This window comes from Channa argus, chromosome 5, assembly GCF_033026475.1.
Source record: "Channa argus isolate prfri chromosome 5, Channa argus male v1.0, whole genome shotgun sequence".
Classification (NCBI taxonomy): Eukaryota; Metazoa; Chordata; class Actinopteri; order Anabantiformes; family Channidae; genus Channa; species Channa argus.
The window spans coordinates 23130449-23158048 of NC_090201.1; the positions used below are offsets into that span (position 1 = coordinate 23130449).

Here is a 27600-nt window from a genome sequence, read left to right on the forward strand (position 1 = left end):
AAACAAATGTGACAGTAGCAGGTGAAGCTCAGCTGTACTTTTATTTTCAGTTTTTAACTGTACTACCAACTAGAGATTACTCTACAGAGATTAACTACAGATTATTACATCGAGTACACTGGGTTAGTAGCAGAGATGGTTGTTAGTTACAGTACTGTTTTACATTGCAGGAAAAAGAAGCATCACACTCAATACAGATTAACTAGCATCTTTACATTTTAAAAGAATAAAGTCAAAGTAACTGACATGATGAAAACTTGTGAGGTTTAACAGTTGGCTGCTGTAAACAGTTGGCTAGCAAAAAAGAAAAATATTAAAAATGAAATTCCATTGAACTATTTAAATTAGACTGTTAATCTGTTATATGGTATAAAAAAAAATATAAGGAATATCTTTTGACTAAATAATCCAAAATATATCTAAAAAAAAAAAAATGTGTGACTGTTTAGACTAACAGTAAAACATAAAACAGAGGTTCATCCTGTTTATCACAGTTCAAGTGGTTGTAGCGAAGGCAGCCAGCGTAAGCAGCAGAGTCAATGCACAGAGCGCCCCCTACAGAGGCCGCTCTGCATCATAGGAAGAGCACTTGAGTTTTGACAATCTATTATCTAAAAGACAATGACTTAATGTCTCCCCAGAGTTTAGAATCTAGCCTCATTAAACAGAACTGAGGAAGCCACACGGATGGTGGGTGAAAAGTCTTTGCAAAAACTAAAAGCAGGTTTTTATTTCCTGGTGTGGTAGCTGTAAAAAACTGCACCATTTAGATTTATATAAAATTACCAGGAATGTGAGATTAATTTCATACAACAGTGTAATTTTCCATCATTAGTCTTGATGTAATCTATTATCTAATACAACCAGGGCTGCATATTTGCGACGGACTGTACGATTTTATCGGGCTCAGTGGTAGAGCATTTGGTTGGGACGAAGAAGGTTGCAGGTTCGAATGCCATAGCACCAGATGTGGCCCTGCCCAGCCACCAAGGGCGACCTGGGTCTTGGACAAAATAGCAGGGTTGCAGCAGGATGGGCGTCCGGCGTAAAATCTCACGCTAAGTCAACGTGCGAACACGTTTCGCTGTGGTGACCCCTCAAGGGACAAGCTGAAAGTTGTTGATCTTTGACTATACATTTTTATTTGAGGTACTTGTAGTTTGAGTATTTACCTGCCACTTCAAACTTCTAGTCCATTCCAATTGAATGGGAAAAAATTGCTTATTCCACCACTTTGTGAGAGCTGTAGTTTCTAGTTACGTTATTAAGATTTTTGCATATAAATCACACTTTGTTTAGAAAAAGAAAAACAAAATTTTTCTTTTGTACCATAAAATGTTTTTTTATGCTTTTGAGGTTTGGACTCTTGGCTTGATGGAACAATCACTGAGCGAGTAAAACTGGGCTTATTTTCTCTCTTTTTTTTCTTCAAATTGAACAAGTAAAATATAAGTGAAAATGAATCCTTAATTAAATGCAGTTACTGATATTGGATGGCAAAACTGTCAAGAATTAGCTACAACAGTAAAATGATCAATGATAAACAGTCAGTACCAAACGTTTGCATACATTTTCACCAACTATATTTGCATATTTTAAGTAAGGTTTTAAAAACAGGACTTTTAGATGTAATCTACCTAATACACTGGACACAGTTGTATGCAAAAGGCTACAAAAAGTTATCGCAGAGATATAAGCTGTCAGTGTTCAACTGTGAGGAACATAGTGAGGAAATGGAAGACCACAGGCACAGTTCTTGTTAAGGCCAGAAGTGGCAGGCCACATGAAATATTGGAGAGGCAGAGGCAAAGGATGGTGAGAACGGTCAAAACAGCCCACAGACCACCTCCAAAGACCTACAACATCATCTTGCTGCAGATGGTGTCACTGTGCATCGTTCAAGAATTCAGCGCACTTTGCACAAGGAGAAGCTGTATGAGAGAGTGATGCCAAAGAAGCCTAACTAACTGCACTGCACTGCACTAACTGCAACTTCACTCTAACACTTATTCCCAGTACTTTTTCTACCCTTCCTGTCCTGATCATTGCTAAACTATGTGTGTTATCAGTTAAAACCAGCTGCCTGTTTTTCTGTTAGAATGAGGAGTAGCACTACTCTGTACCTGCTGTTCCCTTAGCTAAGCTGTGTGTGTGTGCGCAATAGACGACTTGTCCTGCAGCTGTCTACACCCTAAGATAGAAGAATAATAAGAATAATTGTTGAAGCAAACTATTGTCCAATATTATATCAGTAACCTACTTGCTAAAGCTCACTTATTAGAAAAGCATTTATTATAGCATTATTTTAAAAGTTCGTCTTCAACCACCATAACACTCTTGAAAATTATAATTCCACACAAGGCACCTTCATTTTGGAATAAGGTGCTGTGGACTGATGAAACAAAGATTGAGTTATTTGGTCATAACAACAAGGGGCGTTATGCATGTCGCATGGATTCCACTCAATATCAGCAGATTCTTGAGAATAATGTTGGGGCAGGATATTTCAACAAGACAATGACCAAAAACACTGCTCAAAATCTACTCGGGCATTTATGCAGAGGAACAAGTACAATGTTCTGGAATGGCCATCCCAGTCCCCAGACCTGAATGTCATTGAACATCTGTGGGATGATTTGAAGCGGGCTTTCCATGCAAGGCAACCATCAAACCTAACTGAACTGGAGAAGTTTTGTAAGGAGGAATGGTCCAAAATACATTCATCCAGAATCCAGGCACTCGTTACAGGCTATAGGAAGCGTCTAGAGGCTGTTATTTCTGCTAAAGGAGGTTCTACTAAATATTGATGTGATTTTTTCTGTTGGGGTGCCCAAATTTATGCACTTGTCTAATTTCGTTTTGATGCATATTGCGCATTTTCTGTTAATCCAACAAATCTGTTGTACTTTGTCCTACAGTTATTTGATAGATCAAAATGAAATTGCTGATCCAAACACCCAAATATTTATAAATGAAAATCATGGACATTGTCAGGGCTTCTTAACCTTTTGCATACAACTGTAACTGAGTGCATGTCCAGCAGGTCTCAGATTCTGTTTTGGTTCAACAAATAAGGCTGTTTTGCTGAGTTATTGTGATATTTGGTAATGTTAAAGCTGTTATATATGGTGGTGTCAGGTGGAAAACTCCACAACTTCATTACATTTGACAAAAACAAGATTTTTAAAATGTTAAAGACTTTTTATAAAACTATTCATTTTTAATGGCCTCTGCTCACTGAGGATAACGCTTGCAGACCCTCCACTATGTAAATGCACAAGAAAAAGCTTAAGCTTTAGGCAAGGCAGAAAATAGAGCTTGGCAATATGACTTTAACATTTTTCATAAAGCCATGATATTATCTCTTTTTAAAACACAGTGGTTGTCATCATTATAAAGCTAGATATGATATGAAATACCTGGTGGTTTTATGTTGCCTTATGACAGAACACACATACAGAGGTATATATATATATATATATATATATATATATATATATACACTTTAAAAATTGAGGTTATAATTGTCATACATTCGATTAAGACACTTACTAAACTGTGAACAACAGATTATAGTCCATGCTTTTATCTAAGTACTTTTAAATGCAGGACAACTAAAAAGTTGCTTCATAGCACTTAACGCATCTCCATAATCCTTAACGACTCTATTAAGCATTTGAATAAAATATATTGTGTCTGCTGCACAATAACAAAAGGTTTTTAAAAAGTTCTGACTACTGCAACCAAGGAAACTTTATCATGCAGTCGACTACGGCTAGTTAGCAGTTAGCTCATGGGCTCCAGTCATTTGAAGTAAATCATCAAAACCTCTAAACCAAGCTCTCACCGAGTTTACCATGACACTGATGAAGAGCAAAGAATTCGAGTCAAATTATAAAAATTATCAAATGTTTAAAATGTAACAAAATAGTCAAAATGCTTGTGATGATTAACTTGTTTGTAATAAAATTAAAATATATTCAAAGAAATACTCCAAATGTCACTCAATACTATATGTATGCTTTAGAAAAAAATGAAAATGTCATTAAAATCTCCAATTATGTGTTCATTCCCAATCAAGTGAACAAAGACGAGATCAAAATGAGTAAATTTACCAGATTAAAAGCATTTTTGAGTCTCAGATTTCTCTATAGGTATAAGGCAGTCTCAAATTCATAGTTTTCAGGTGGAACTGTCATGAAGCCCCTAACTTTTAAATGCCTCTAAGGCCACAGTCATGTGATTGTGTGTGTACAAATATTACTACGGTTGTGGCCCAAAAACGTTTGCATGGAGTAGGGGGATCGACTTCCACATGTGGCTAAAGGCAAGTTCCTAGAATTTAGAATACCTTGTTTTAGGTTAGGACAAGGTTTAAGGCAAAGGTTAGGCAAATATTGGTTATGGCTATACCTAGGGCCCTGTGTGTGTGTGTGTGTGTGTGTGTGTGTGTGTGTGTGTGTGTGCGTTTATGCATGTGTATGGGTGTATGCGTCTTTCTATGATTGTGTTGACACGTTTTAGTTTTATACCACCAGTGTTAGGTAAATTTGCTTGGTTCTTACATCGTCAAAGTGTTGATTCAGTGGCTTAAGGTTAGAAATGCATTTATGTAGCCCTGAGTGACAAAATTAATATTACATAGAACTGACAAATGTGTCTGTTCTGAATGTGGCCAACTGACATAAAACACAAAGAATTAGTAAATGTAAGTGGAATAAGAAAACAGTGGTATAGAAAGTTCACAAAACACCAGTTACTTAAAAACCGCAGAGCTATGTAGCCTGTAAAATATCCAAGCGCCCTGCCACTGGGATGGACTGGAAATCTACAACGGACTTAATTTATGCAAGACTCACAACTAATATACTCTTTAAAATTCTAATTAAAAAAAGACACCCTGTGGTTTTTTCCTGTAAACATTAGATTCAGTGAAACCCATGAGATTGTAATAATTACATGTCTCAAACCATACGAAAAAATATAGAATGTTTATATAATATAAATGATTATATTTTGAGCCATTTCTCACAGCCCGAAGTTAATGTTATGGTAAATGTTGACGCTAGGTACTTAATTTTGATGTTTAGAACAACTATAACAATGTCCTCACAATTATAGAAAGACCAGTGTGTGTTTGTGTGTGTGTGTGTGTGTGTGTGTGTGTGTGTGTGTGTGTGTGTGTCTACAGGATGACACAGCAGCAAGTTGCTGGGTAGTTGCTGTCGCTGACGCTGTTGTTGTTGCCATAGACAATGTAAAAGTAAGATTTGCCTTTCCAGGAGTAGTTCACCTTCGTGATTGGGATCAGCTCTACCGTCTGCCTCTGAAAGAAAGAGACAGAGAAAAGGTGTCTGAAAGGAATCAACTGTGAAATAAATACAGTAAACTTCACTTGGCACTTTGCTTTCACCGTTCACACTTAAAGTGACATCTCACACAGCTTTTACTGGCAGTGACTGTGTTTACATGCACTTACATGCATTTACATGCATTTACATGCACTTTAGAAACCGGAGTGCTCTTCAGAAATCAGTTCTCGAATAATATATGGAGTTTTAAGAATTTAACTAACCCTGGTTACTGGAAATTCAAGTATACATACAGCAGCAGAATTTCTCCTCCACCTCTGACTTACTTGGTAAGCCTTTTTTATAATGATTTTAGCTGTATAGTGACAGAAAACATTGCTTTCTGACTTTTCTTTTTGAGGCAGCAATGAGGCAGCAACGCCCTGTTAATAATCTCTACTGTCATTCATTCTTTTTCTCAGCTGCATGTTTCTGTCTGCAGCCTTTTGCTGTTTCACACATGCACAGTTGGTGAAAACCGAAATCTGGTTACGTGTATACATGGCGAAGATATTGCAGTTGTTTGACAGAAACCTACCTGGAGAAACCAGGTTTGTCTAATCCCTTACCCCGATTTCGGAAACCAGCTTTCCCGTTAACATGGCACTTAAGAAATCAGTCTATGTTAACACACTGATTGTAATTGGATTCAACTTCACCTTCAATTCACTCACAATATTTAATAGCACAAATAGACAGCTGAAGACTTTTGTTGTTTTTTTTTGTTTCCAATGAGCCCACTCATATCAAGACCTCTTAGTCCTTTTGTCTATCATGTTGTATCTTGTTTGTCCAATTTGTAAACACCCAGACATTTAAAAAAAAAAAAAAAGACTCTTTGGTACCTGATACACAGAGATGAACAAGTCAGTTGTTCCTGACTGCATTCAATGTTTTGATGACTTATAATCTTTTCTTCTCAGCTCGTACATTACATTTTCATTAATCTGTCATACAGGACAGGTGTGTTGGCCTACCTGCTGCAGGATCCTGGAGGTCTGACCATACTTGGTTTGGTGGTCTTTGATCATACGCTCTGATGCCTCAGCGATGGCTGGGTTTGGGAACCCAATCAGTGGGTATAGCTGAGAGAAAACAGACAGACAGATAAACATACAGTTGACCAGATATGTTTGTTTCTCTCACTGTACTTTCAGTCTGCTCCAACACACACCCAAAAAAAAAGAAGGAAGAAGTTTGAGTCATGCTTGGAAAATAATTCTGAGGAAGAGGAGAAATAAAGATTGACCACATGCTGCATGTACAGGCAGATTTAAATTACACAGTTTCTTAAGTGCAGTTACTGAGTGTCTTCATAATTATAGACCTGTGTGTGTGTGTGTGTGTGTGTGTGTGTGTGTGTGTGTGTGTGTGTGTGTGTGTGTGTGTGTTTATACCACGGGCTGGCTGTTCTTGAACAGCTCCTTCCCATGTGCTGAGCGAAGCTCCTCAGAGCTCAGGCCAGAGTTCTGCTCCACCACGTAGTCCTCCACATGGTTAGTCCTAAACACACCGAAACAGGAATTGTATATATTAACACACCTACACCCTGAATATTATATATTGTATAACTTTCGCAGTTTCTAAAAAAAGAAATATGAACTTCTGAGGACTCAGGTAACCTTCTCAAGATCCCTCAAAAAGCTTTTAAGGGGTCTTCAAAGACATGTGGAACATCTTCCGAGTTAAAGGGCGCATGGGACTTCTTCAGGAGCCACTCCCCCAACCAAACAAGACACCAGCTACCTTTCTAAGGACCCTTGTCACATCTTACTGCAAGTCATTCTGTAACTTTTTTCAAGACCCTAAGCACAATTGAACCTGTTCAAGGACCCCCAGTACATTCGATACTCACCACTCCACTTTGAGTTGGATAAAGGCCAGCAGGCGTTTGTTTCCTTTACAGGTTTTGCAGTCCTTCATTCCTTGACCGTTGCACCCTGAACACCTACACACACAAGTTTTTAAATTTTATTTATTTTAATTAAATGTAAAGTCAATATTGGAATTTCTTTCATGACTTCAGTAAACTTTTCAGGGATCCCTGTTTCTCTAGACTTTTAGAACCTCCTTTTAAACCTTGTCTAGAAACACTCAATCTTCTCAACAAGTTCTGGAACAGTAGTCTATTTACTATAAATCTGTTCCTGAAATAACTTGGTATTACATAAAAAGTAGCACTCAGCAAGTGTTTGACGTACAGAAGCCAAATCAGGCAGGATTATGTTTTGCTTCCAAAAATTTTACTGACTTTTCTCTTTTATTGTTGGAACCTGGATAGTTTTGCTTATTCAATCTATAAAATCTGTTTAAATATGCTTAGGTTCAGGAGTGGGACCACACTTCAAACACTCCCCTTATGGTCCATTGTCTCTAAATGCCTTCCTGTCGTGATCGTCTGAACCTTCATATTTTCCGTTACACACCCCCCCCCCCCCCCCCCCGCCCCCCAAATCTCCCCTCTCTTTTAAAACTATTTCTATTCTATCCTCCATCATCTACCACAGTTAATGCTACTTAAGCATTTTATCTTCAATAAACTCTTCCTTCGTAATAGATACGAGTGTGTGGCCCTTGCGCGTAAAACAAACAAACAAAAAAGGCCATTCCCCCCCTCCCACAGTACTTTTCTTTGCCTGTAGCATCACATTGAGTGCAGTCCTCTTCACCACACCTCCCAGAGCCCTGACATTTGAAGCACGACTTCTACAGAAACACACAAAATAATTATATTAAAATAAGGGTTTATAGATTCACTGCTTCTTTAGCTTCAAACCTTTCCTGTTTAATGTTGTTAATGGTTATGTGGTTTATTTTTACTGACTCATGGTCTACTTACGTATCCATTTCCCTTGCACACATCACACTTCTCCTTCCCTGTAGCATGGCAGCTGTGACAGTCCTAAACAATCACACACACACACACAGTATAACAAATATTTTAAGTAACATTACTACTTCAGACTGACAGTTAAATCTGATTTTATGTTAGCAGCTAACGTATTTTCAAAAACCTTCAGAACCCCCTAAAAAGACGCCCCAATAACCTCCTCAACTCCTAATGGGAGCAGCTGACAGACCCCTGGAACATCTCAAAGGACACTGGAATCCTCTGGACCTCAAGAAGACCTTCCAGGACCTAGATCTTGTTTAAGTAACTGGACCTCAGGTTCGAGGGCCTTTAGAGGTGCATTAAGTTATCACACCACACCTCAATCAGCAACATGACCTCAGAACTTTTCCATCTTGAACCTTTTCACAAAATCCTAGACCCTCATAAGTTCTATAAAAGAAGAGGTATGTGAACTCTAACCAGAGGTAAAGTATAAGTTTAAGTTTGCATACAGAAACATTTCAATGTGTAAAAACACAGAACTACAAGAAGAGCTTTTCCTTTTCCAAAACTGTCTGATGATCAGTAAATCCCAGACAGATTTACTTTGTGTTTCGTTTTATGAAAAAGTACCCTTCTCTAAGAATCGGGAAAAATAAAAATTCTATAACTTCAAGACCTCCTTTGAAATGTTGAAGAACTTCTTAAACATCTAAATGGACTCATGATTATCCCACTTTCAGCCCTTGAGGAGTGTGGTTCCTGGTTCAGGACCAGTTAAGCGTTGGTACAACTCTGAAACCAGTTTTTTTTTTTTTTTTATGTGAAAACTTATTTTTTAATTAGCCTGTGGCTCAGAGAGTCTGTCAGAGACAGCCACAGTGTGGATACTTGGGTCTGAGCTTAGGGAGCAGCTCTGGACTGAGACATTCAGTGGACGTTGGTTTCTTGGGGGCTGGGGGTGGGGTTACTGTGGGGCCTCCCTTCTTTGTTATTCCCCCAACCAACAGGGCATAACAGCAAGTGTCTGTATGTAGCCATAGGCCTTGCTGTTTCTCACATTACTGCCTTATCAGCAGGCTGATGAGAGGAGGAACAAGTTCATATTTCGGTACAACAATGTTCTTTAGCTGACAAAAGCCAACAACACCAGCACCAGTGTAATCTATACTGTACTATGCTGTCAGGGGCAGCGGACTCCTGCTCTCTGATAGGCTTCCATTGACCAGTCACCTTGATAGAGGAGGTGAAGGGCACGCGGAGCTCCTGCTTGTGATCGGTGAAGAGGCTGGGAGCAGTAGCTCTGATCTCCCAGGGCTGGGGGGCAGTCTGGGGGCTGAAGTCAGGTGGTTCACCTTTTAGTTACACGAGACAGACATCACACCCACGTCAATTAAATTCTGTCGAATTGTACAATAAAACTGAGAATTTACAGAGCTTTGGTTTCAGTGCACATCACTACGAACATCCTCTTTTACATTGTAAAGTTGTCTTCATGTTGTCAATTACCACAAATGTTATTACAATACACATATACCTGATGTTTTAATATTGTGGCTGATAAAAAAAAAATCTACTTAAGTTTTCAGAAGTTAAACATCAGAGGTTTAATTTTTGACTTTATTACTGACACTTGAAACAGTTTTACTGCTTTGTGTGTGTGGACTTTTATGTTTGCGGGTCCTACAAGATCTACTTCTCTATGAAACTCTGAACAGGAAGTTTATTAAACCTCACGATGTGTGACCTCCAGAAGAACCAGCACAACGGTCTAGTAGTGTTAAGTAAATCACTGCTTGAATCATGTTGATCGAAAGCAATTGGGGAACGTTTAGATTTAAGGCTTTTTTTTTTTTATTTAGCGATTAGCTGAACATGAACCATGAATAAACACAAGGGGTATAACATGGTCCTCAGTTTCTCAGTTGAACTCAAACCAGGGACGATGTGGTTACCTGGCATGTGCTGTGGCTATTTGGAGGCCAAGGAGCACCAGAAATTTATATTTTTTAAATATCTGTGAATGTATGTGTGTGTGTATGTATGTATGTATGTATGTATGTATGTATGTATGTATGTGTGTGTGTGTGTGTGTGTGTGTGTACCTTCATGGGGTTTGTGGGCCCACTCAGTTGACCTGGATTCTGTGAAAGTCTCCAGCCGGTACTAGAGTTACATTACACGGACAGTATTAATAACATTAACATATATTTAGCAGCAGTCCTGTCCTCTCCAAGTCTGATACCAGTAAAGAACAGTAACCTTGATGATCTAGCTTACAGTACTTTTCTCTCTAGAGAAAACCTGCTAACCTGGGAAATTGCTTTTCAAACTCCTCCAATCTCAACTACGACTATGTATTAAGTTTGACAAACACCAACATGCAAATACGAACACGCATTTATATGCACATGCAGAAAATGAAACTTCCCACTTCCAGTCCAGACACAGCGACACGTTATTGTAACATAAGATAATGATTATTGGTCTCTCAGTCATGGTTATGTTACAGATCTGGACTAATTCTACATAATGGAAAAAATTATTGTCTATTGATTATATTGAATTTAATATGTTGATAAACTGGGCATAAAGGACAAAATGATAGATGTCTCTCAGTTAGTGGGAAAAGGCATCAATTAGGCATATACCATTTTACCTGGGAAAATGTATTAAAGGATATCTGAGCGAGCCATATACAGCTGAAAAAATTAATACGATTATCTGTAATTTGCAGGCACAGTGCTTGAGTTTGTCAGTAGAGAATATGGTGGATCGTCAGCCAGTACAAGCACAAACTTAGCTGATCCTCACCCAGCCTCAACTCGTACTAACCCCATATCGGGTCTGTGTTGTTGTTGCGACGATGACTATAGTGGGAACACTGGGGGGTTAGGTGTGACTGTGTGGAAATGGTATATGGTTGTCACATGGCTCACAGGTCAGGAACACTTGTTAGCAGAATTTTCCTTAGGGCCCCTGAGAGGTCAGGACCGGCTGTGCCACCATTACATAACAGTTTCACAAAAAGCGTGAACATCAAAGTACCCTGAATGTATTGTAGGGCTCCATTTTGGCGATGACGCAATCCTCAGCTGGAGAACTACTGTAGCAGCAATGAGAAGATGCAAAGTTCTTGAATGCCTCACGAGCCACATCCTCTGACAGAGAGGGGATACTACAACACAGACACACACAGTAACAAGAATCACATCATGACTTTAAGCGAGACGACATGATTCCTTTTCACATTCACACAGAAAACACCACGAACATCCCACTGGCTGTGAACTGTTGGTTGTTGTTTCACATAAATCATCAATCTGCAAGTGACATCTGTTCTTACCTCCAGTCACTGGGTACAGGGCCGGGTTGTGGAGGAGCTATAGGCTCAGTGGGCATGGGAGGGGGCACATAACCTCCTGCAGCAGCAACAACAAATTTTTAAGTAGCCGCAACAACGGGAACGTTTTGTTGAGAGCTGTGGCTCGGACAGCACTTACCTGCTGCAGTGCCATCAAAGTTGGGCATGTTGCCGTACATGTTGGCTGCCGGGGCGGCGAGAGGGGGATACACAGCTGGAATCAAACAACAGGAACAATAATTACTTACTTAATAATTTAGGTGATCTAATCAGGCTAATAAGAGAAAACACATGCGTAGGTGAAGCCCAGAAAAAAGAGACACGGCCAGAGGTGTCAGAAGTTAGGTTTCATGTTTCTTTGGTTAGATTTGATTTGTTCCTGTGTCTTTTGTTTTGTCATCTTTCTTCTGTAGGTCTCCCCGCAGTCCCTGCCAGCTGAGGCTTCCCACCAATAAGTTCCACCCCAGTCTGTCTCCAGTCCCTCAGCTGGCATAGGTCAGGACACCTGATTCACATCACCCATCTGTTTTTGTTCTGTAGGGACTTTTATTCCCATTCTTTGTTGCTAGTGTGTCTCCCTATGTATCATGTTGTCCCTGTTCTCGTCCGTTTTTTTCCGACCACCAGCTTGATAACCTTCTCAGTGCGTCAGTCAGTCTTGAAGTTTGATTTTGTTAGTTAGTCATCGTAGTGAGTTAGTCTTGGCATTTGGTTAGTTAGCTTGTTTTCTAAATTGTTTGTCAGTTCCTGCTTTTGGTGGTGAGCACTTTGTTTCCTCCAAACAGTTAATTATTTCTCCTGTCTTCGGCAGCGAGTGCTTTCTGTTTTATTATTTCCTTCCCCGCCTGCTGTAAGCTTGAATTTTTATTTTCTTGTTAATAAATTGTATTCTGCACTTTCTGTCCCATGTTGGCTCTTGGCTCCCGAATTCCCGTGTGTGTTGGAATCTCACAAGGGGGGAACTTATCCCAGCTGTCCCAACACAGAGATTCACACCTACAGGCAATTTCAGAGTCACCATTTTACCAAGCGTGCATGTTTTTGGACTGTTGGAGGAAACCAGAGTACTCAGGAAACCCACACAAGCACAGGAAGAATAAGCAAACTTCACACAGTGCCCATTTGTAAGAGGACGTTAAACAAAAACATTTGACTGCATTTGGCATATAGGGCTACTGACCCACTGTCCGCCACAATATTAAAGCCACCAAGTGTTCAATATGGCTGATTATACAATATGGCTGATACTGTACCTCAGTACTTCTCTATCACAGCAGCACGAGAGGTGGAAGTTAACCGTTTGCAGCAACAGCTTATAAAGAATTTGCCACAACATGAATGTTCTTTGAAGAGTGGGTGGGTGTCACTTACCTGGTACGGGTGCAGTTCCTGCATAGTTGGGCATGTTGCCGTACATGTTGGCTGCGGGGGCGGCAAGAGGGGGATACACAGCTGGAATAAATGAAAAGAAAAAACTGTTAAATAAACTCCATACTGGAGTCCGAAGCAAAGTCACAGTGCATCTTTCCCTGCAAGGCCTTTCACCACCACCACACCCATCCCAGCACTTACTGCAGTCTCATTTCCATTAATAAGAATCCTCAGAGGACAGGGGCAATCCTATTTAGACCCACTACTTACTGTCTATTTTAAAAAGATCCACTTGCAGTTTTTGACAACATGTAGCTCTTGTTTCTGCAGCGATTGGCTGCATTCTTTGTAAGTAGTGTTGGTCAAATGGTCTTTAAATGTAGTGATTGGGAATGTAGTTTAATTAATGATTGATCGTCATATTATATAAGAATTAATGGAGACTAATGGCTCACTGTAAAACCCTTTCAGTGTGCTTTTGAAAATAATCAAAGTCTTGGTAGTTTGGGGAGATGGTGGAGAAAACTCAGCTTGCTCTGTAGCCCCAGTAGAAAAGTAATGAGAGAGGTGGAAAAGGTAACAAGAGTATTGTGAACTCGTAAAAAAAGGTAGAAAATAAAAAGTAGGAATTTAAGAAGGAAATAAGGAAATAGGAAAGGAAGAGATAGAGAACAACAAGAATGGAGGCCTTACGAACGGTGTGTATAGAAAGAAAGTGAGGATGTAAAGAAGGAATGGAGGGTGTGTAGAAATGAGGAGGTAGAGAAATAAAGAGATAAAATAATGAGGTAGAGAAAAACAGAAAAATGTCGTAAATAATGAACTAAAGTTCTGAAAGAGAGAAGACATGAGGAGCTAAAGAAATGAGGGAGTGAAGGGAGAGAAAAAGTTGTCAAAATAAAAAATGGAAGCTGGAAAGAGAATGAAATGAAATGTAGGTAAAAATCAGTGGAAGATGCATGAAAGGAAAAAGGAAGTAAAAAAAGGAAACAGAGGAGATTTCTGTATTTTTACTAATTAAATGTACTAATGTTTGTTCCATATTTTCACATCCCACGTTTCACTTTATATATTTTATTACCCGCTCCGCTGCAGAGCAGCTTCTTCTGCTCTCTTTAATAAGGCTTTGCTCCATTTCAATATGCTGTAAACCAAATGAACTGTTAGTCAAACAACTTTATTGTTGTTTCTTGAACGATCAGGGTTCAGGAGAAGCGAGGAACTACATGATCAGATGCCACCAAATGGAGTAAACTACGGATTTCTTTAAAAACAGCAAAATCAATAATCCATCAATAGAATTGTAAACATGCAGCAACAGATTGGTCACCAAATATCTTAAAACTCTTCAGACTGATTAGAGCTCTGACAGTATGAATTTAAGGGTTTGATCATAATTAAAATGTCTAAAAAAAATTCATCCATACGTTTCTACAGAAATAAAAAGGTACAGTGTGAAGAAAGTGTTCGGCCTAGGGGTTTTTCTCCAGTGTTCACCTAATAAAACCAAGATGGCCACAAAGTGATTATGATTCTGTTTGGTTAAACCATGTCTGCAGACTATTTCATTCATCCAGTTGATAAACTGGTCGTTAGGTTATTTCGCATTGTTCCAGAAAAACAATCTTTCAAACTGTTTGAACTGTAAAAAAAAATAACTAAACAATCCAATCTATAGGATTAAGGTGTGGTCTGTCTCCTTTACGCCAGACTAGGTCTAAACTAAAAGCTGTTTTACTTACATGGAGAATCAAATTACATCCAACACCACATATAGATTTAAACCGCGTTGGTATGTGGATCCGTTTCTAAAAGCGTTTGCATGACGCTGGGCAGCCTGTGCGTCCTGCGGCTACTGCCGCTGGTGTTTGGAGCAATTGAAGGAGCAGGACGCAATGCTGGGCCAATGCTGGTTCTTGTGTTTCGGTTCTTACCTGCGCTGTTCATCCTGCTGCTGTTGGATAACACTGCTCGGTGGGAATCAATCCAGAAAACCTCGATATGTTTCCGCTACACACGCTGCAGACAAATGTCCAGACTGCGGCTGCCGGGAAGCTGCAAAAACCTTCAAAATAAGTAAAAGGAAGGACCTTGTTTCCCCAATTTAGACAATACAGAGATTTAATAAATCACAAAAAATATTCTGCGACTACGATGATGTATCCTTTTTTATATATTTATATATAATCCACCATATATAAGAAGTTTTAATATGTTAAAAATGATAAGCCTAAAGATAGGTGCATCCGAAACTACCATTAAAGAATATATGCAAGTCTATGGACTGAAACAGGAAAAATGCTGCATGGAGACAGTTCATCGCTCATCATGTAATTATGCATAAGATTGGTTGATTTTTTTGGTATCTTCGCAAAATGCTCTGATCATGTCACCTGTGGGAAAGAACCTTCCTCTTCAAATAGCCCTTATAATAATGAAAACAGCAGAAGCAAAAGCTTTCAGATGAGAAAACACAGGCAATAACTGGGGCCAGAGGTTTAGCAATCAGGGGAAGACTCAGAGGTCATGGCTCTGATGGACAGTATTCAAAACTTATTTTAAAAAAACACAGAGAGAACTGTTAGACTAAAGTGAAATTCAACCTCTATCCTTTTATTATATATCCTTTTATTTTGAAAAGACAAAACGTCACTGTGATTTCTTTCTGGTAGCTTGACCCCAGGAATGTCAGCTATTTATCAGCATTAGATTGTTGACCTGAGGACAAAATAAATGCTAAACATGCTGTGCACAAAATGCATTATAAACAGAACAGTTTTCTAATGTTATTTAATTTGTTGAAACCAAAATGGTTTTAGCATCATTTGTGCAGCTGAAGTTCTGCCCACATGGTAAGAACAGGAGCATGTAGTAAAATGAGCTTTCTTCCCCCTCCCCCAACAGACAGCCATGTTAGACGTCCGGCTGTTACTCACAAAGACTGAATATTATTTGGTGTAAGTCTTTATAATAATAATTATGTATGTATTATCCCATCCACTGTACCAGACTTGAAGTTTGCTTTTGGTATTTTGATTCATTACATTGATTTAGAAAAGCCCATTCCCCTCCCCAGCTGTGCATTGCCGGTCCAAGCCCGGTGATATTGGGGAGGGTTGCGTCAGGAAGGGCCCCCGGCGTAAAAGCTGTGCCAAATCAACATGCGGACAATGATCCACTGTGGCGACCCTGAACTCACGGGATAAGCCGGAAGGACAAAAAATAAAATAAAAAATTTACAAAAGAGCACATTGTGAGGAAAACAAACAACCGAAAAAAGCTGAGTTTTAAAAACCAGACTTTGGCAAAAAAAAAAAACTGATAACAAACCAGGACTCAGGTTAGATGAGGTGTGTAGATTAGTGAAAGTGTAAAAAGTGGTTGCACTCAACCTCTTTGTCTGTATATGAATAAAATAAATCAATCACAATTTTTGCAGGTTTTACATTTTTTTATAATATTTGTCGACAGTTACAAAAACATCGAAAAACGTAGCCCACCTTTTTTTTTGCATGATAAGTAAGATAAATAATTTAGAATAATATGTATTATTTTTGCAACATCAGAGCTTCTGACTCCACCTTTGAAAGTTGGCAAATCACAGTGTCATTTCTCACTGCTACTTGGGGCCTGAATGAATGTTCAATAAAGTTGATACAAAAAAACTATGGAGTAACCGCTTTAAACAAAGACTAGGTTGAATCTTAATCCATAAACAAGGCCAGAGTATCCTCAGCAGAGGCCATTAACACAAAGCCAATAAGGCAGAGTTCAAACAAAAGTATGCAGTCACCAAAACTCCAGGATCACTTAAAGATACAAAGAGCAGAGCAAAGTCAATACACAATGCGAGTCAAAAGTACCTAACATGTAGCATGAGAAGACAATCTGGCAGGGGGTTCAAACATGATAGGGGGAGCAGGTAACAAATGAGGAGGGGCATGGTCAGGGGAGATTTGTTTCGTTTAGGTATGTCTATGTGTGGACATGTATACCACTAGCCAATGTGGGTTTCAGTTTGAGCTGCAGCACGTCTATCACCATCTTCTCATGAACAGTTTAACAGTTGACACTAAATTCAAAAACACCAAGCAGTCAGATTCTTTGTATATCACAAGGGTTCTATGATATTCTTTAAATTCATATTCATGTATATGGATCCATTATGTAAAATAAATAATAATAATCATTATTTTATCCTTATTAAATGCATGTAGTACAAGCTCAACGGAAGACGATGTAAATGAAAGTGTCAGTGTCTATATCAGGTGCGTTTCCGACTGCTTGTTATGCAGCGACCACAACTCTGACTTAGTAACCTGACGACCACCATTGTGGAGTGTGAAGTAAAGATTCCATGATGAGCACTACTTGAATTGTGAGAATCACCTTAGCTTATCCAAATGTTATTTCTTTGCATAGATTTGATTACTTACAAGCAATAATTACTAAATGTAAAAAACAAACAAACAAACAAAAAAACCATAATGGAACCGCTATATTGAATACATTGCCATGACGCAAACTACAGGTTGTAAACTCTGATCATTTATTTAAAAGGAAGAATGTGTAATACACACTGATTATGACTCTGTTTTCTGATTTAGTAATGGAAATAATGGTTCAGCAGCATCAGAAACATTTTGAGACTGATGGCAGGAACAAAGTTTCCAGTTGGACTTGTTTAGCATAGCATTTGTAAAGTTTGTCATTGAGAATACGGAGGAACAGAATCCATTACGTTTTCAGGGGCCATGGAAGACGGCTTTTAACCTTTGTCTTATGCCCATAGAACAATAGGGGTCTAATAAATTGACATAAACAGTATTCAGAATGTGTTTAAAAAAAAACTTCATCATTGTTGATGACCCTGATAAACATGATGGAAGCATGTGTTTACAGTTGCTGATATAGTATTTCACACAAGCATAGCTATGGATGATTTAAAAAGCGAAAGTGGGCTCCTGCTTTGTCACACCTTTGCAGCTGCACAGGATGGCTGCACAGCCACTGATGTGCTTTAATCTCAGAGAGCAACCACATTCACAAACAGGGAGATTGACTCCACTGTGTTTAGGCATGCTGTCAATGTGAATGGTGCTTTAACATTGACATCTTCAACACATCTTAACACATATACCAATTACCGGCGTTCTGTTGGAGAACAGTACATTCATCATCAGGCTGACATCAGAATAAAATTTGTAAATTCTGATAAAATAAAGAAATAGTTAGATTCAGGTCTTTGAATCCTTTAAAACGTGAACACAGTACACAGTCGTGGTCAAGCGTTTGGCAACAGGCAACTTTTAAGTATACGTTCAATAGTTATTTGAAACAAGTTAAGAAAATCAGTAATCTACAACAAACAACTGTTATTCAGACTGATTTTTGCCTCTCAATGTGTTGTTTGTGTGATTGGTCACACGTAGAAAATGCTCTTCATAACATCAGGAAGATCAGACCCTACATCACAGAATATACAACCCAACTCATTGTACAGGCGCTGGTCACATCTCGTCTTGACTACTGCAACGCTTTGTTGATGGGGTTACCGATATCCACAATCAAACCCTTGCAGATGATCCAAAATGCAGCGGCTCGCCTCATTTTTAATCACCCAAAAAAGACCCATGTGACACCACTCTTTAGATCTCTACACTGGCTTCCTGTAGCTGCTCGCATCAGGTTCAAAGCTCTGTCTCTTGCTTACAGGGTGGTTAACTCGACAGCTCCCGCTTACCTCAACTCACTCATTCAAGTCTACAATCCTTCCCGTCTGCTGCGGTGCCAACAAACGACGTCTGGTGGTCCCAGCACCGCATAGAAGACACCAAGCAACACTGTTCAGCGCAATGATCCTACGATGGTGGAACGAGCTACCAAACGCTGCACGCTCAGCTGATTCTCTCCGAATATTCAAAAAACTGCTGAAAACTGAACTCTTCCGCATCTTCCTATGCACTTAAATCTCTTTAAAAAACAAACAAACAAAAAAAAAAAACTTTCTGCTCTCTTGCACTTGTATCTCGTGAACTGTGAACACTTTTCTGATAGGACTTTGCTTTGATGTTTTCTCCTTGACTTAGATTCTTGCTGCCTTGTACCTCACTTGTAAGTCGCTTTGGATAAAAGCATCTGCTAAATAACTAAATGTAAATGTAGAAAATTCCCCACAGCAGGAGTCACACCACAACTGTCATACCGTGCCCCGTCTCTCTCCATCTCTACAGACACACCAATTGCCATAAAACCAGTGACAGTTAAACCTACGTGTATAAATAATTTCTTTTGGGGAGGAATTCACAGAGAAAGGAGACATTAGCTTATAATTCGTCGAGCCGTATTTTCAGAAAATGAACAAAAACATCAAAGTATAATACTTTTCAAAGAAAGTAAACTAAACGTTAATTGAATAAACACACAGCAGACATATCAGTTCAACAAAAGGTACACAAATGCAGCACCAACGAAAATGCAACCCCCCCAAAAAAGAAAAAACCTAACAGCAATCATTTCCAGAATTTGACCACAGCACTCAAAACTGTAAAAATGAGAGCTTCCCACCAGCAGGTGGAGCCACAGTCTTTCTCACACCATCTCACTGCTGGGAAAGTATCAGTTTACATGCCTGTAAGTTGGCAGTGTGTGTGTGTATAAAGAGGCAGTGTTACAGTGCTGAGGGCTGCACACCGAACCAGAGAGAGAAAAAAAGGGAAACTGTGTAGTTTAAATAAACATAAAAGGCTGTTTGATTCTCTTCTTTCTCTGCACTGTCTGTAAATCAAACAAACCTTAGAGGCCCTGCAATGTTTGAAATGTCCTTTAGAATAATGTCCAGTAATGGTCTGTCTAGACAGATGCAGATAATACAGAAAGTTTTGCTTAGTCTGAAGCTTTCAGCTCCATTTACAGCTTAGAAATCAGCTACACTGTGTTTTCAGATGTCTGATGAAAGAGATGGGCAGTCACACAAGGTCTGTTCATATTTTAGGTAAAACTTACTTTGCAACATCTTTGCTTAAGCTAACGCCACCCATTAACCTTGGACTAACATCTTTGTTTCCACACATCTGAAGGGTCACTCCAGGTTCGTAAGATGGATCTGTCAGTATCTTTGCAGCCAATTCTTCACCCATTTTATGAAACTTAAACCAGCCGCGAACAGACCTCAACTAACATTTTCAGACATTCAACATTTTCATTTTCTGTGTGAGAGCTCAAATAAACTTCATTTAACAGCAAGGGATCTCAGTAATGTACGTTGTATCAGATGCAGATGTCTGTGCTAAGCTGCTGTTAGCCACAAGATATAACCTACATTAATCTAATGTATCTGTAACAGTTCTTATCACAGCTTGCTCAAATATACTGTACAGGACTTGACCCAGGTGCTGAAATTGGCCCAAAGCTTCAAACTGGAGAAGACCCCCCCCAAAAAAAGTAATACAAACACCCGAATCCTCCACTACTGTAAATAAAACAACAGAAGACAAGCAAGGAGCAAGTTTAACAATGTCGTCAGTCGTTGTAAAATTCAGTTGGATCAGCCCAGATCTTCACAACCTTTACTCCTCAGAGGAAACATTGAGGCACATTTTTCTGATGCTTCTATCCATAACTGATTCAAGTGGGATATGAACTCACAGCTCCGAGACTCTGGTCCTCCTCCACTGAGAGGATGTTTACACATCACTCTGCATGCATGTGTGTGTGTGTGCGTGTGTGTATGTGTGTGTGTGCGTGTGCGTGTGTGTGTGTGTGTCTGTGTGTCATCCGGGTTGAGCAGAGTCATGCATTCTTTCCATTACCCTCATCAAATCAATGTTCAACTCTCCTCCTCCATCTACTGTCCCTTTACAACCACAGAGTGTGTGTGGGTCACAAAACACTTTATCAATACACAGAAAGGATTTTTGATCAATAAGACCTGGGACAACCTGTCTGTAACCGGTCTGTTATTACTTGAGAGCAGCTTGGTTTCATTTCTGTTCACTTCTAACAAAAACAAAGAGCTAATGACTGGTCAAGTGGTTTTCCCTCCAGTGCCACCACAGAGAAGACATTTGTGCTGTCTTGGGATCATTTGTAAAAAAAAATCTAACTTTTCTCATCTAGATATTCTTAGGGTTAAAACATAATTTCTCCAATACTTTAGCATATACTGTATCCCAACACGTGGAAAGCTAATCACATTCCCATCAGCCTAAGCTTTAGTTTGTTTTTAGTGCCAAAGAGCAAATGTTAGCATACCAACAAGTAAAATTCAGATGATGATACTGTAAACAATGTACACTGAAATTAGAAGCATCTAATTAAGTACTGCTGTGGATATGTGATTCTCTGAGCCACTAGCATTACTTTAGATCTTCAGTCAGTTCAAATGTTATTTCCAGAACAACACTGTCTTCTATTTGCGCCATTAACACTCAGGTTATGTACAGTACCCATCAGGTGGGCTTTGTATGCAGCCTGGGAGGCCAAACTCAGGGCACCAATAACAGACCTTGCTCCATCCATCATCAAACACTCAGCCTGTTTTTTGTCAACCACACAGAGGTGTTGGCATGAAATCCTGTCGCCATGACAACTGCTGGGTAAACAACCTCTCTAGCTGTTTACTGTCACCATGGGTACAATAAACATGCCGTAGGCCCAGGGGTTGACTGCAAAGAGGAGATTAAACTAAACACAGCAAACAAAACATATGAGAACACTAGATTCATAATTTAACATTAAATCAAACAATACAAACACAAATCAAATAATAAATAAGAAAATTCAGTCAACAAACTATAGAATCTAATGAATCTAAATAAAGTGTGCACTTGTTAATGCTGCTTCAAGTGTCAAACCTTGACATTGATTTTCAAATTAACTTGATATGATTTTAGACAGAACTTAACAAAATTTCTTACCCACACATTTGTTTTTTCATAAATAACCCTGACAACCGTTTTTGTATATGGATTGTTCCTCTTGTTACTGGTAGTTAGTTACAGTAGCTAAGCTACAGTATGATTGTTGAGGTTAAGGGGTTGTGAATCATACAAAATACATAAATAAACTGAAAAAGGTAATCAATTGAATTGAAATCCATACTTACCCATATATGTCCTGAGCCACAGCAACTTGTTGTCAAGTGGATAGAGAAGTCCTCCACCAATCACTCCTGTCCAAGTGTCACAGTGTCCTTGAGCAAGACACTGAACAGTAAGTTGCTCCCAGTGGATCAGACAAGCACCTTGCATGGCTGCTCTGCTGCCATCAGTGTGTGTGAATAGGTGAATGAGAAGCAACATTGGAAATGTGTTTCAGATATCAATAACATAGAAACGTGTCTGTAAAAACAAGATTTTCAAGGGACTTCAAGATTTTTTATTTTGCACAGTGTTGAACTGAAAACAGTAGAAACCTCTAAAGGACAGCAGAGTGACCACAATGGGAACTACAGAACTTTCTGAACACACAGATGCACACACCGAAATCTCATCCAACAGGTTTTTTGGTTTTTAACTTCATCAGGAAAAGTCACAAAAAATGATGACACCAAATGGCAAAAAAGGACAAAATACGTTTTTCAAACGGGTTAAAGCAACGTGCGTTGCTGTCCATAGACTCAATTCACTACTGATTGTTTTTATCTGCCAACCTCCCAGTCGCAGGAGCCACTGTCGACACCATTGTGTATCACAATATCACAACCAGCGAGAACTGCAGTGAGTCAGAAAAAGTCTAACCTGACGGTCCTCGTGGACACGTGTCTTCAGAGGACTGCCAGGTTGTGGCAGCTCTTGGACCGCACTTTGACCGCCATGCGCTGGTTGTTGCGCGCCACCAGTCGGTCCAAGAAGCGCCGAGCCTTCTGGGATAGGCTCTCTTTGCATTTGTAGGTGGAGTGTCGACGCTGCACCGCGTCACTGCCGTCCCGACGGAGTCGAATCTGTCGAACCACTCCCTCAAACAGCTCTGCCACGTTGTGCTGCAGAGATGCTGATGTCTCTATGAACTTACAGTCAAACACCACCGCACACGCTCGGCCCTCTGGTAAAAGGGACACATAATGAAGTTAAATGAATGGACATATTAGCATGACTTGATTATTATCTGTTAATACCCCTTGTGGCATTTGACTCTAACCTTCAACAGCAACTTCTCTGGACCGGACCAGATCGGTCTTGTTGCCCACAAGGATGATGGGAAGGTTTTCTGCCTGGCGGGTACGTCGCAGCGTGATGCGGAGCTCAGCAGCTGAGTCAAAGGTTGAACGATCAGTGACGGAGTAGACAATGACATAAGCACTCCCCACCTTTAGAGAGTCGTCTTGAGAGTAGCCATCTTCCACCTCCTGAGCGAGACAGAGAAAACCTCCTCTAAATCTCCTGGGCAACAGTTTCAGAATGAAATGAACTGTTAGAAAGTCACTGTAACATTCCTACAAACAGGGATGTCAACAATCAACTTAAGAGAAACACTTTTTTTAACTTGAACTAAACTCATTTGTGATCTTTCCACCTCAGGACTGAAAGTTTAACACAACAATAAAATACTTTACAATTGAACTGGACAGTCTTTCCATCTTGGTGGCATCGTGGTTTCAGTGAATACCATAAACTGGAAAACCAAAACGGATGCGGGCATCCTTGTCAAATTCCCAATTTAGAACATGCTGTAAATGAATCTCCATTGATGATGAACAACATGGCTTCTACTACGTTCTGTTTTCAGCAGCCTCCCCTCTTTTCTCACTGGTAATCATTTGTTGTCATTACTGTGGGTTGGGTGCTATTTGTTTTCACTGAACAGTTCCTACTCTAACGAGTAAACCAGAGGGTATTTATCGTGATGCAAGTACAACAGGGTTGGTCCAAATCGCAGACGTTAGCAACAAGTGACTTAATAGTGGTCCAGATCAACATTTTGTCCCTTTTTTTGACCTGTGACCCAACATTATGAAAATTTTACGTTTGAACAAATGTGGACACACACACACACCCACCCACACACACACACACAAAGTACCAGTGTGTCATTCTGCCAGGTATCCATGACAATTAGTGTGGTTTCCTCTCCATCTACTGTCAGCGTCCTCTCATATGTGTCCTCTGCAGCAAACAACAAGAGAATCTGTAGTCATGCCAGTGCCTCTGTGAGGTTGTACTTGAGTTAAATGATAACATCACTATAACAACGTGAACATGTTGATGTTTAAGAGCTCTGATGTTTACAGTGTTCATCATCCAGTTTCATCTGTTAGTATGCAAACATTTACCAATTACTGTATCTGCAAAAACACACTACGGGTGATGGAAATCTAATACGCAAAACTACAAATTAAAACCTGGACATTGGGCCAGAGGAAAGCAAGAGATATTACATTTTCAAAATGTCATCTACTGCAGATTAAGCTGGTGAGGCAACATGGCTACAAGTGCCTCGCTCATCCTAAGAGCTACACCATGAGCATGGTTACAAATGATAAAGAAAATCACCCGCCAGACTTTATATTTGTGATCATAAAGAGACAAACAACAACAACCTGGTCAATAGCAGTGGAGCTAAGTGAGTAACTTAATAGAAAACAACAGCGTCAAGACTCTGAGCACACAACTACAATATTATGAACAAGAAGAATAAAAACATGTAAAACTGAAGCAAAGTGTAACCGCTCAACCTGAAAACTAACAGCAGACGAGCTGTGCCCCGTCACTACATGTTTGACTATCAATGTGTCAATGTAAGCTGTCAATTACAGCCTTGGGCCGTTCGACACGTGACATAAGAGCTAATCGATCCTAATGGGTCAATCAAGGTTGTGATGTCAGGACAAAGTCAGGCAGAAAATATACCACTGGGCAGTTAGATTGTGAAAACTACCACATAACCATAAAAAACAAGCTTGAAGTTGTAACGTTTGTGTGAGACATAATAAAATGAGTTAGAATCTTTGCCTAACATTAAAATATTTCTAATTTTAGCCCATAGTATGGGCACCATCCAAAACTACTGGCTCCTACATTAAAACATTTGGTATATGAGGTTGGACTCTATGGAAGATCAAATGTCTCATGTAAATGTCTTGATTTTTACCTTATGGGACAATTAAAACAGCAATTTACATTTATATATATATATATATATATATATATATATATATATATATATATATATATATATATATATATATATATATATATATATATATATATATATATAAATGAATTAAATGTTTTATTTTAGTTTTTTTGCGAATAAGCAAATTAACTTTCTAGTTTATGTAGTAGTTGTCATCCAAATGTGATATTCATGCATTTTTTTCTTTTCTGTGAATTAACTGAGAATATTTCCTGAAAAAACTTGTCCCTTCTACCTTGAACAGAAACCCCTATTTCAGGGGAAAATTAACAGTGTGTGAATCCATTAAACCTCAACAATTAGTAGTATACGTGTGTGTTACATTAAACTAGATAAACCGCACACCCAAATATAAAATCGCACCTCCAGATTGTTCATCTTTCTCTGAGATGCCAGCAAAGATTCCTGCAAGACTGGTCTTTCCGACACCGTGGTCGCCTAACAACACCACTCTGTAGACACAGTCCGAGTCGCTCTGCGAGTCATCGTCCAAGTCTGAACTCCAGTGGGCACGGTAGTGGAGAGACTTGTCTCCTGGGTGGTAGGATGCCGACTGTCCCAGAGGAAGGTGGCTGCGCTGGGGTCGGGGCTGCTCTGGGTCAGGCTGGGTTTTTTCGGGGAGCCGGGTGTTCCGAGTACAGGATGGGAGCTGACAGAAGTAGGCGGGAGGAATTGAAGTGCTAACTTGCCGCTGGGTGTTGAGGGTCATGTTGCTACTATAACAACATCAAGACATAAGGGGCCTGAGGATAGCAAAACAAGAAGATTTAGGCTTTAGAATAATGTCTGGTTCACTATGGTGATCAAAATGTTCAAATGTTTGGTCACTTATGAGCACAACAGTTATGGAGCAACATTATTATTTATTTGGAGTCCTGTTTCTGGCCACATAACATGTTTAAGTCCCAATATACAGTATTCATCCTTTGTTCTCCGTGTCTGTCTGTTGTTTGCTGCTGGGCAGGAAGTGCAGAGTGTGTGTTAAAACCCTTTTTACCAAAACCAGCTGTCTAAAACAGCTAAAAAACGAAGCTTTAAAAAACGTCTGTTTGCAAGCAATCTTTGAACTTTGGCACGTTTTGTGTCAAACTGGAATTGCTCTTTAAATAGCAAACTGGAATTTTCATTTGATTCCCCTTTTTATGTCTTGACAAGGACGTCTGGCTCAGATTAATCACTGTGCATTTTTGTGTACTCTGGGAGAAATAATGTAGAGATTTCTATCCTGTTTAGAACAGATATATGCAGACTATATAGACTATATAGACTATATAGACTGGGGTCAGAATGAGTAACTGTACATACTGTGTAAATTTAAACATTTTAAGAACTGATTAAACTGGATATCATTTGGAAACCTAGTGGATCCTCCAGAAATACCTCTAGTACACATAAGAGAGTACAGACACACAAACAAAGCTCTTGACATAAATTATTCAAGTACTTAAAGGCGCCAAGTACAACACAGAGGGCTAAGGGGAGTCAGAACAGGTTAGAAATCCTGCCTCAGGGACATAGCACTTATTTTTGGAAAGCGATAGCAGCTTCAGAAATCCTGGCCATTATATTTCTGCTCATTTATCCACAACAGAGTTAAGAAATAGTGAAAAGGTCAAAGGTCATGTGCTAACTTTTGGTGGTCAAATGTAACCACCCCCCCCCCAAAAAAGAAGGCAGTTACAATTAGAATGGTTTTCATTGGTAACATTTCACATATAGTAATATAATGGGAATTTGTTTTTTGAGGTTTTGAGGTTCATACAAGAAAAAAAGTCATTAATATGTAAAACATAACATTACACATGCTTTGTGTACGAACAGCTGAAAAACATGCAATAGAAAGACAGACTAACTTACCTTGCACCCCATGAACAGACAGTTTCTGTCCAGTCTCAGTAAACAACAGAACTGAACTGAACCCTGTCTCTCTCTGTCTCTGTCAGTGTAACAGTACCCTGGTGCCACAGTAACCCGCTTGGAAAAAAAAAAAAGTTCCACAACAGCGTTAAAAATTCAGCAGTGGAATCACAGAGTTATCTACCTCCCTCTGTGTGTGTTGGTGTGTCAGAGCGACAGCAGAGGAGAAACAGATATCTGAGGAGGGAGCGTGTGTGTGTGTGTGTGTGTGTGTGTGTGTGTGTGTGTGTGTGTGTGTTGTTTTATCCATGTGGAGGGTTAGTTGGTGTAGGAAACCTTGTGGTCACTTCCTGTTTGACACAAACACACACAAAAAACAAAGTTAGGTTTGATTAAAAAGTTCATTACATCCCATTAAACACAAGTAAGCAAAACAAGAAAAACAGCAACCGCAAACATATAGTTTTTTATTCCCAGATAAGGGTTATGAGTTTTACCATCTTTACCATAAACCTGTGACACCTACAGAAAACAAAAGGAGCTGATTGAACTTTATTCGCTAACTAAAATGCAAAATGAATAAAGTTGTTTTGTTTACAGACTATATAAAACATTTTAAAAGATACAGATGAGAGACGTTTGCTTACTAGCTGGTGAATATAATCAAGGGCCAATTGTCTAATTAACCT

At 39.3% G+C, this 27600-nt stretch overlaps 2 protein-coding genes across 4 annotated transcripts; both read right to left on the minus strand.

Annotated features, from left to right (window-relative positions):
* Window positions 1–24: 24 nt before the first annotated feature.
* LOC137127732 (protein SSUH2 homolog) lies at window positions 25–22151 on the minus strand. 3 transcript variants are annotated; one of them, XM_067505084.1, is made up of 14 exons: window positions 22026–22151; window positions 14854–14984; window positions 12920–13000; window positions 11688–11762; window positions 11531–11606; window positions 11233–11362; window positions 10290–10350; window positions 9418–9539; window positions 8191–8253; window positions 7978–8057; window positions 7207–7299; window positions 6749–6854; window positions 6329–6436; window positions 25–5326 (listed from the first exon to the last, which is right to left on the minus strand). In XM_067505084.1, the coding sequence occupies exons 2-14, from the start codon at window positions 14864–14866 to the stop codon at window positions 5186–5188; spliced, it is 1149 nt and encodes a 382-aa protein (XP_067361185.1). In that variant the 5' UTR covers window positions 14867–14984; window positions 22026–22151; the 3' UTR covers window positions 25–5185. The 3 variants fall into 3 exon arrangements, with proteins under 3 accessions (XP_067361185.1, XP_067361186.1, XP_067361187.1); XM_067505085.1 differs by lacking the exon at window positions 22026–22151 and having other exon boundaries at window positions 14854–15003; XM_067505086.1 differs by lacking the exons at window positions 14854–14984; window positions 22026–22151 and adding an exon at window positions 14662–14843.
* Window positions 22152–22274: 123 nt separating this feature from the next.
* rem1 (RAS (RAD and GEM)-like GTP-binding 1) lies at window positions 22275–27123 on the minus strand. Its single transcript, XM_067505087.1, has 5 exons — window positions 26912–27123; window positions 25418–25797; window positions 23942–24024; window positions 23060–23267; window positions 22275–22963 (listed from the first exon to the last, which is right to left on the minus strand). The coding sequence occupies exons 2-5, from the start codon at window positions 25761–25763 to the stop codon at window positions 22686–22688; spliced, it is 915 nt and encodes a 304-aa protein (XP_067361188.1). The 5' UTR covers window positions 25764–25797; window positions 26912–27123; the 3' UTR covers window positions 22275–22685.
* Between the last annotated feature and the right edge of the window lie 477 nt (window positions 27124–27600).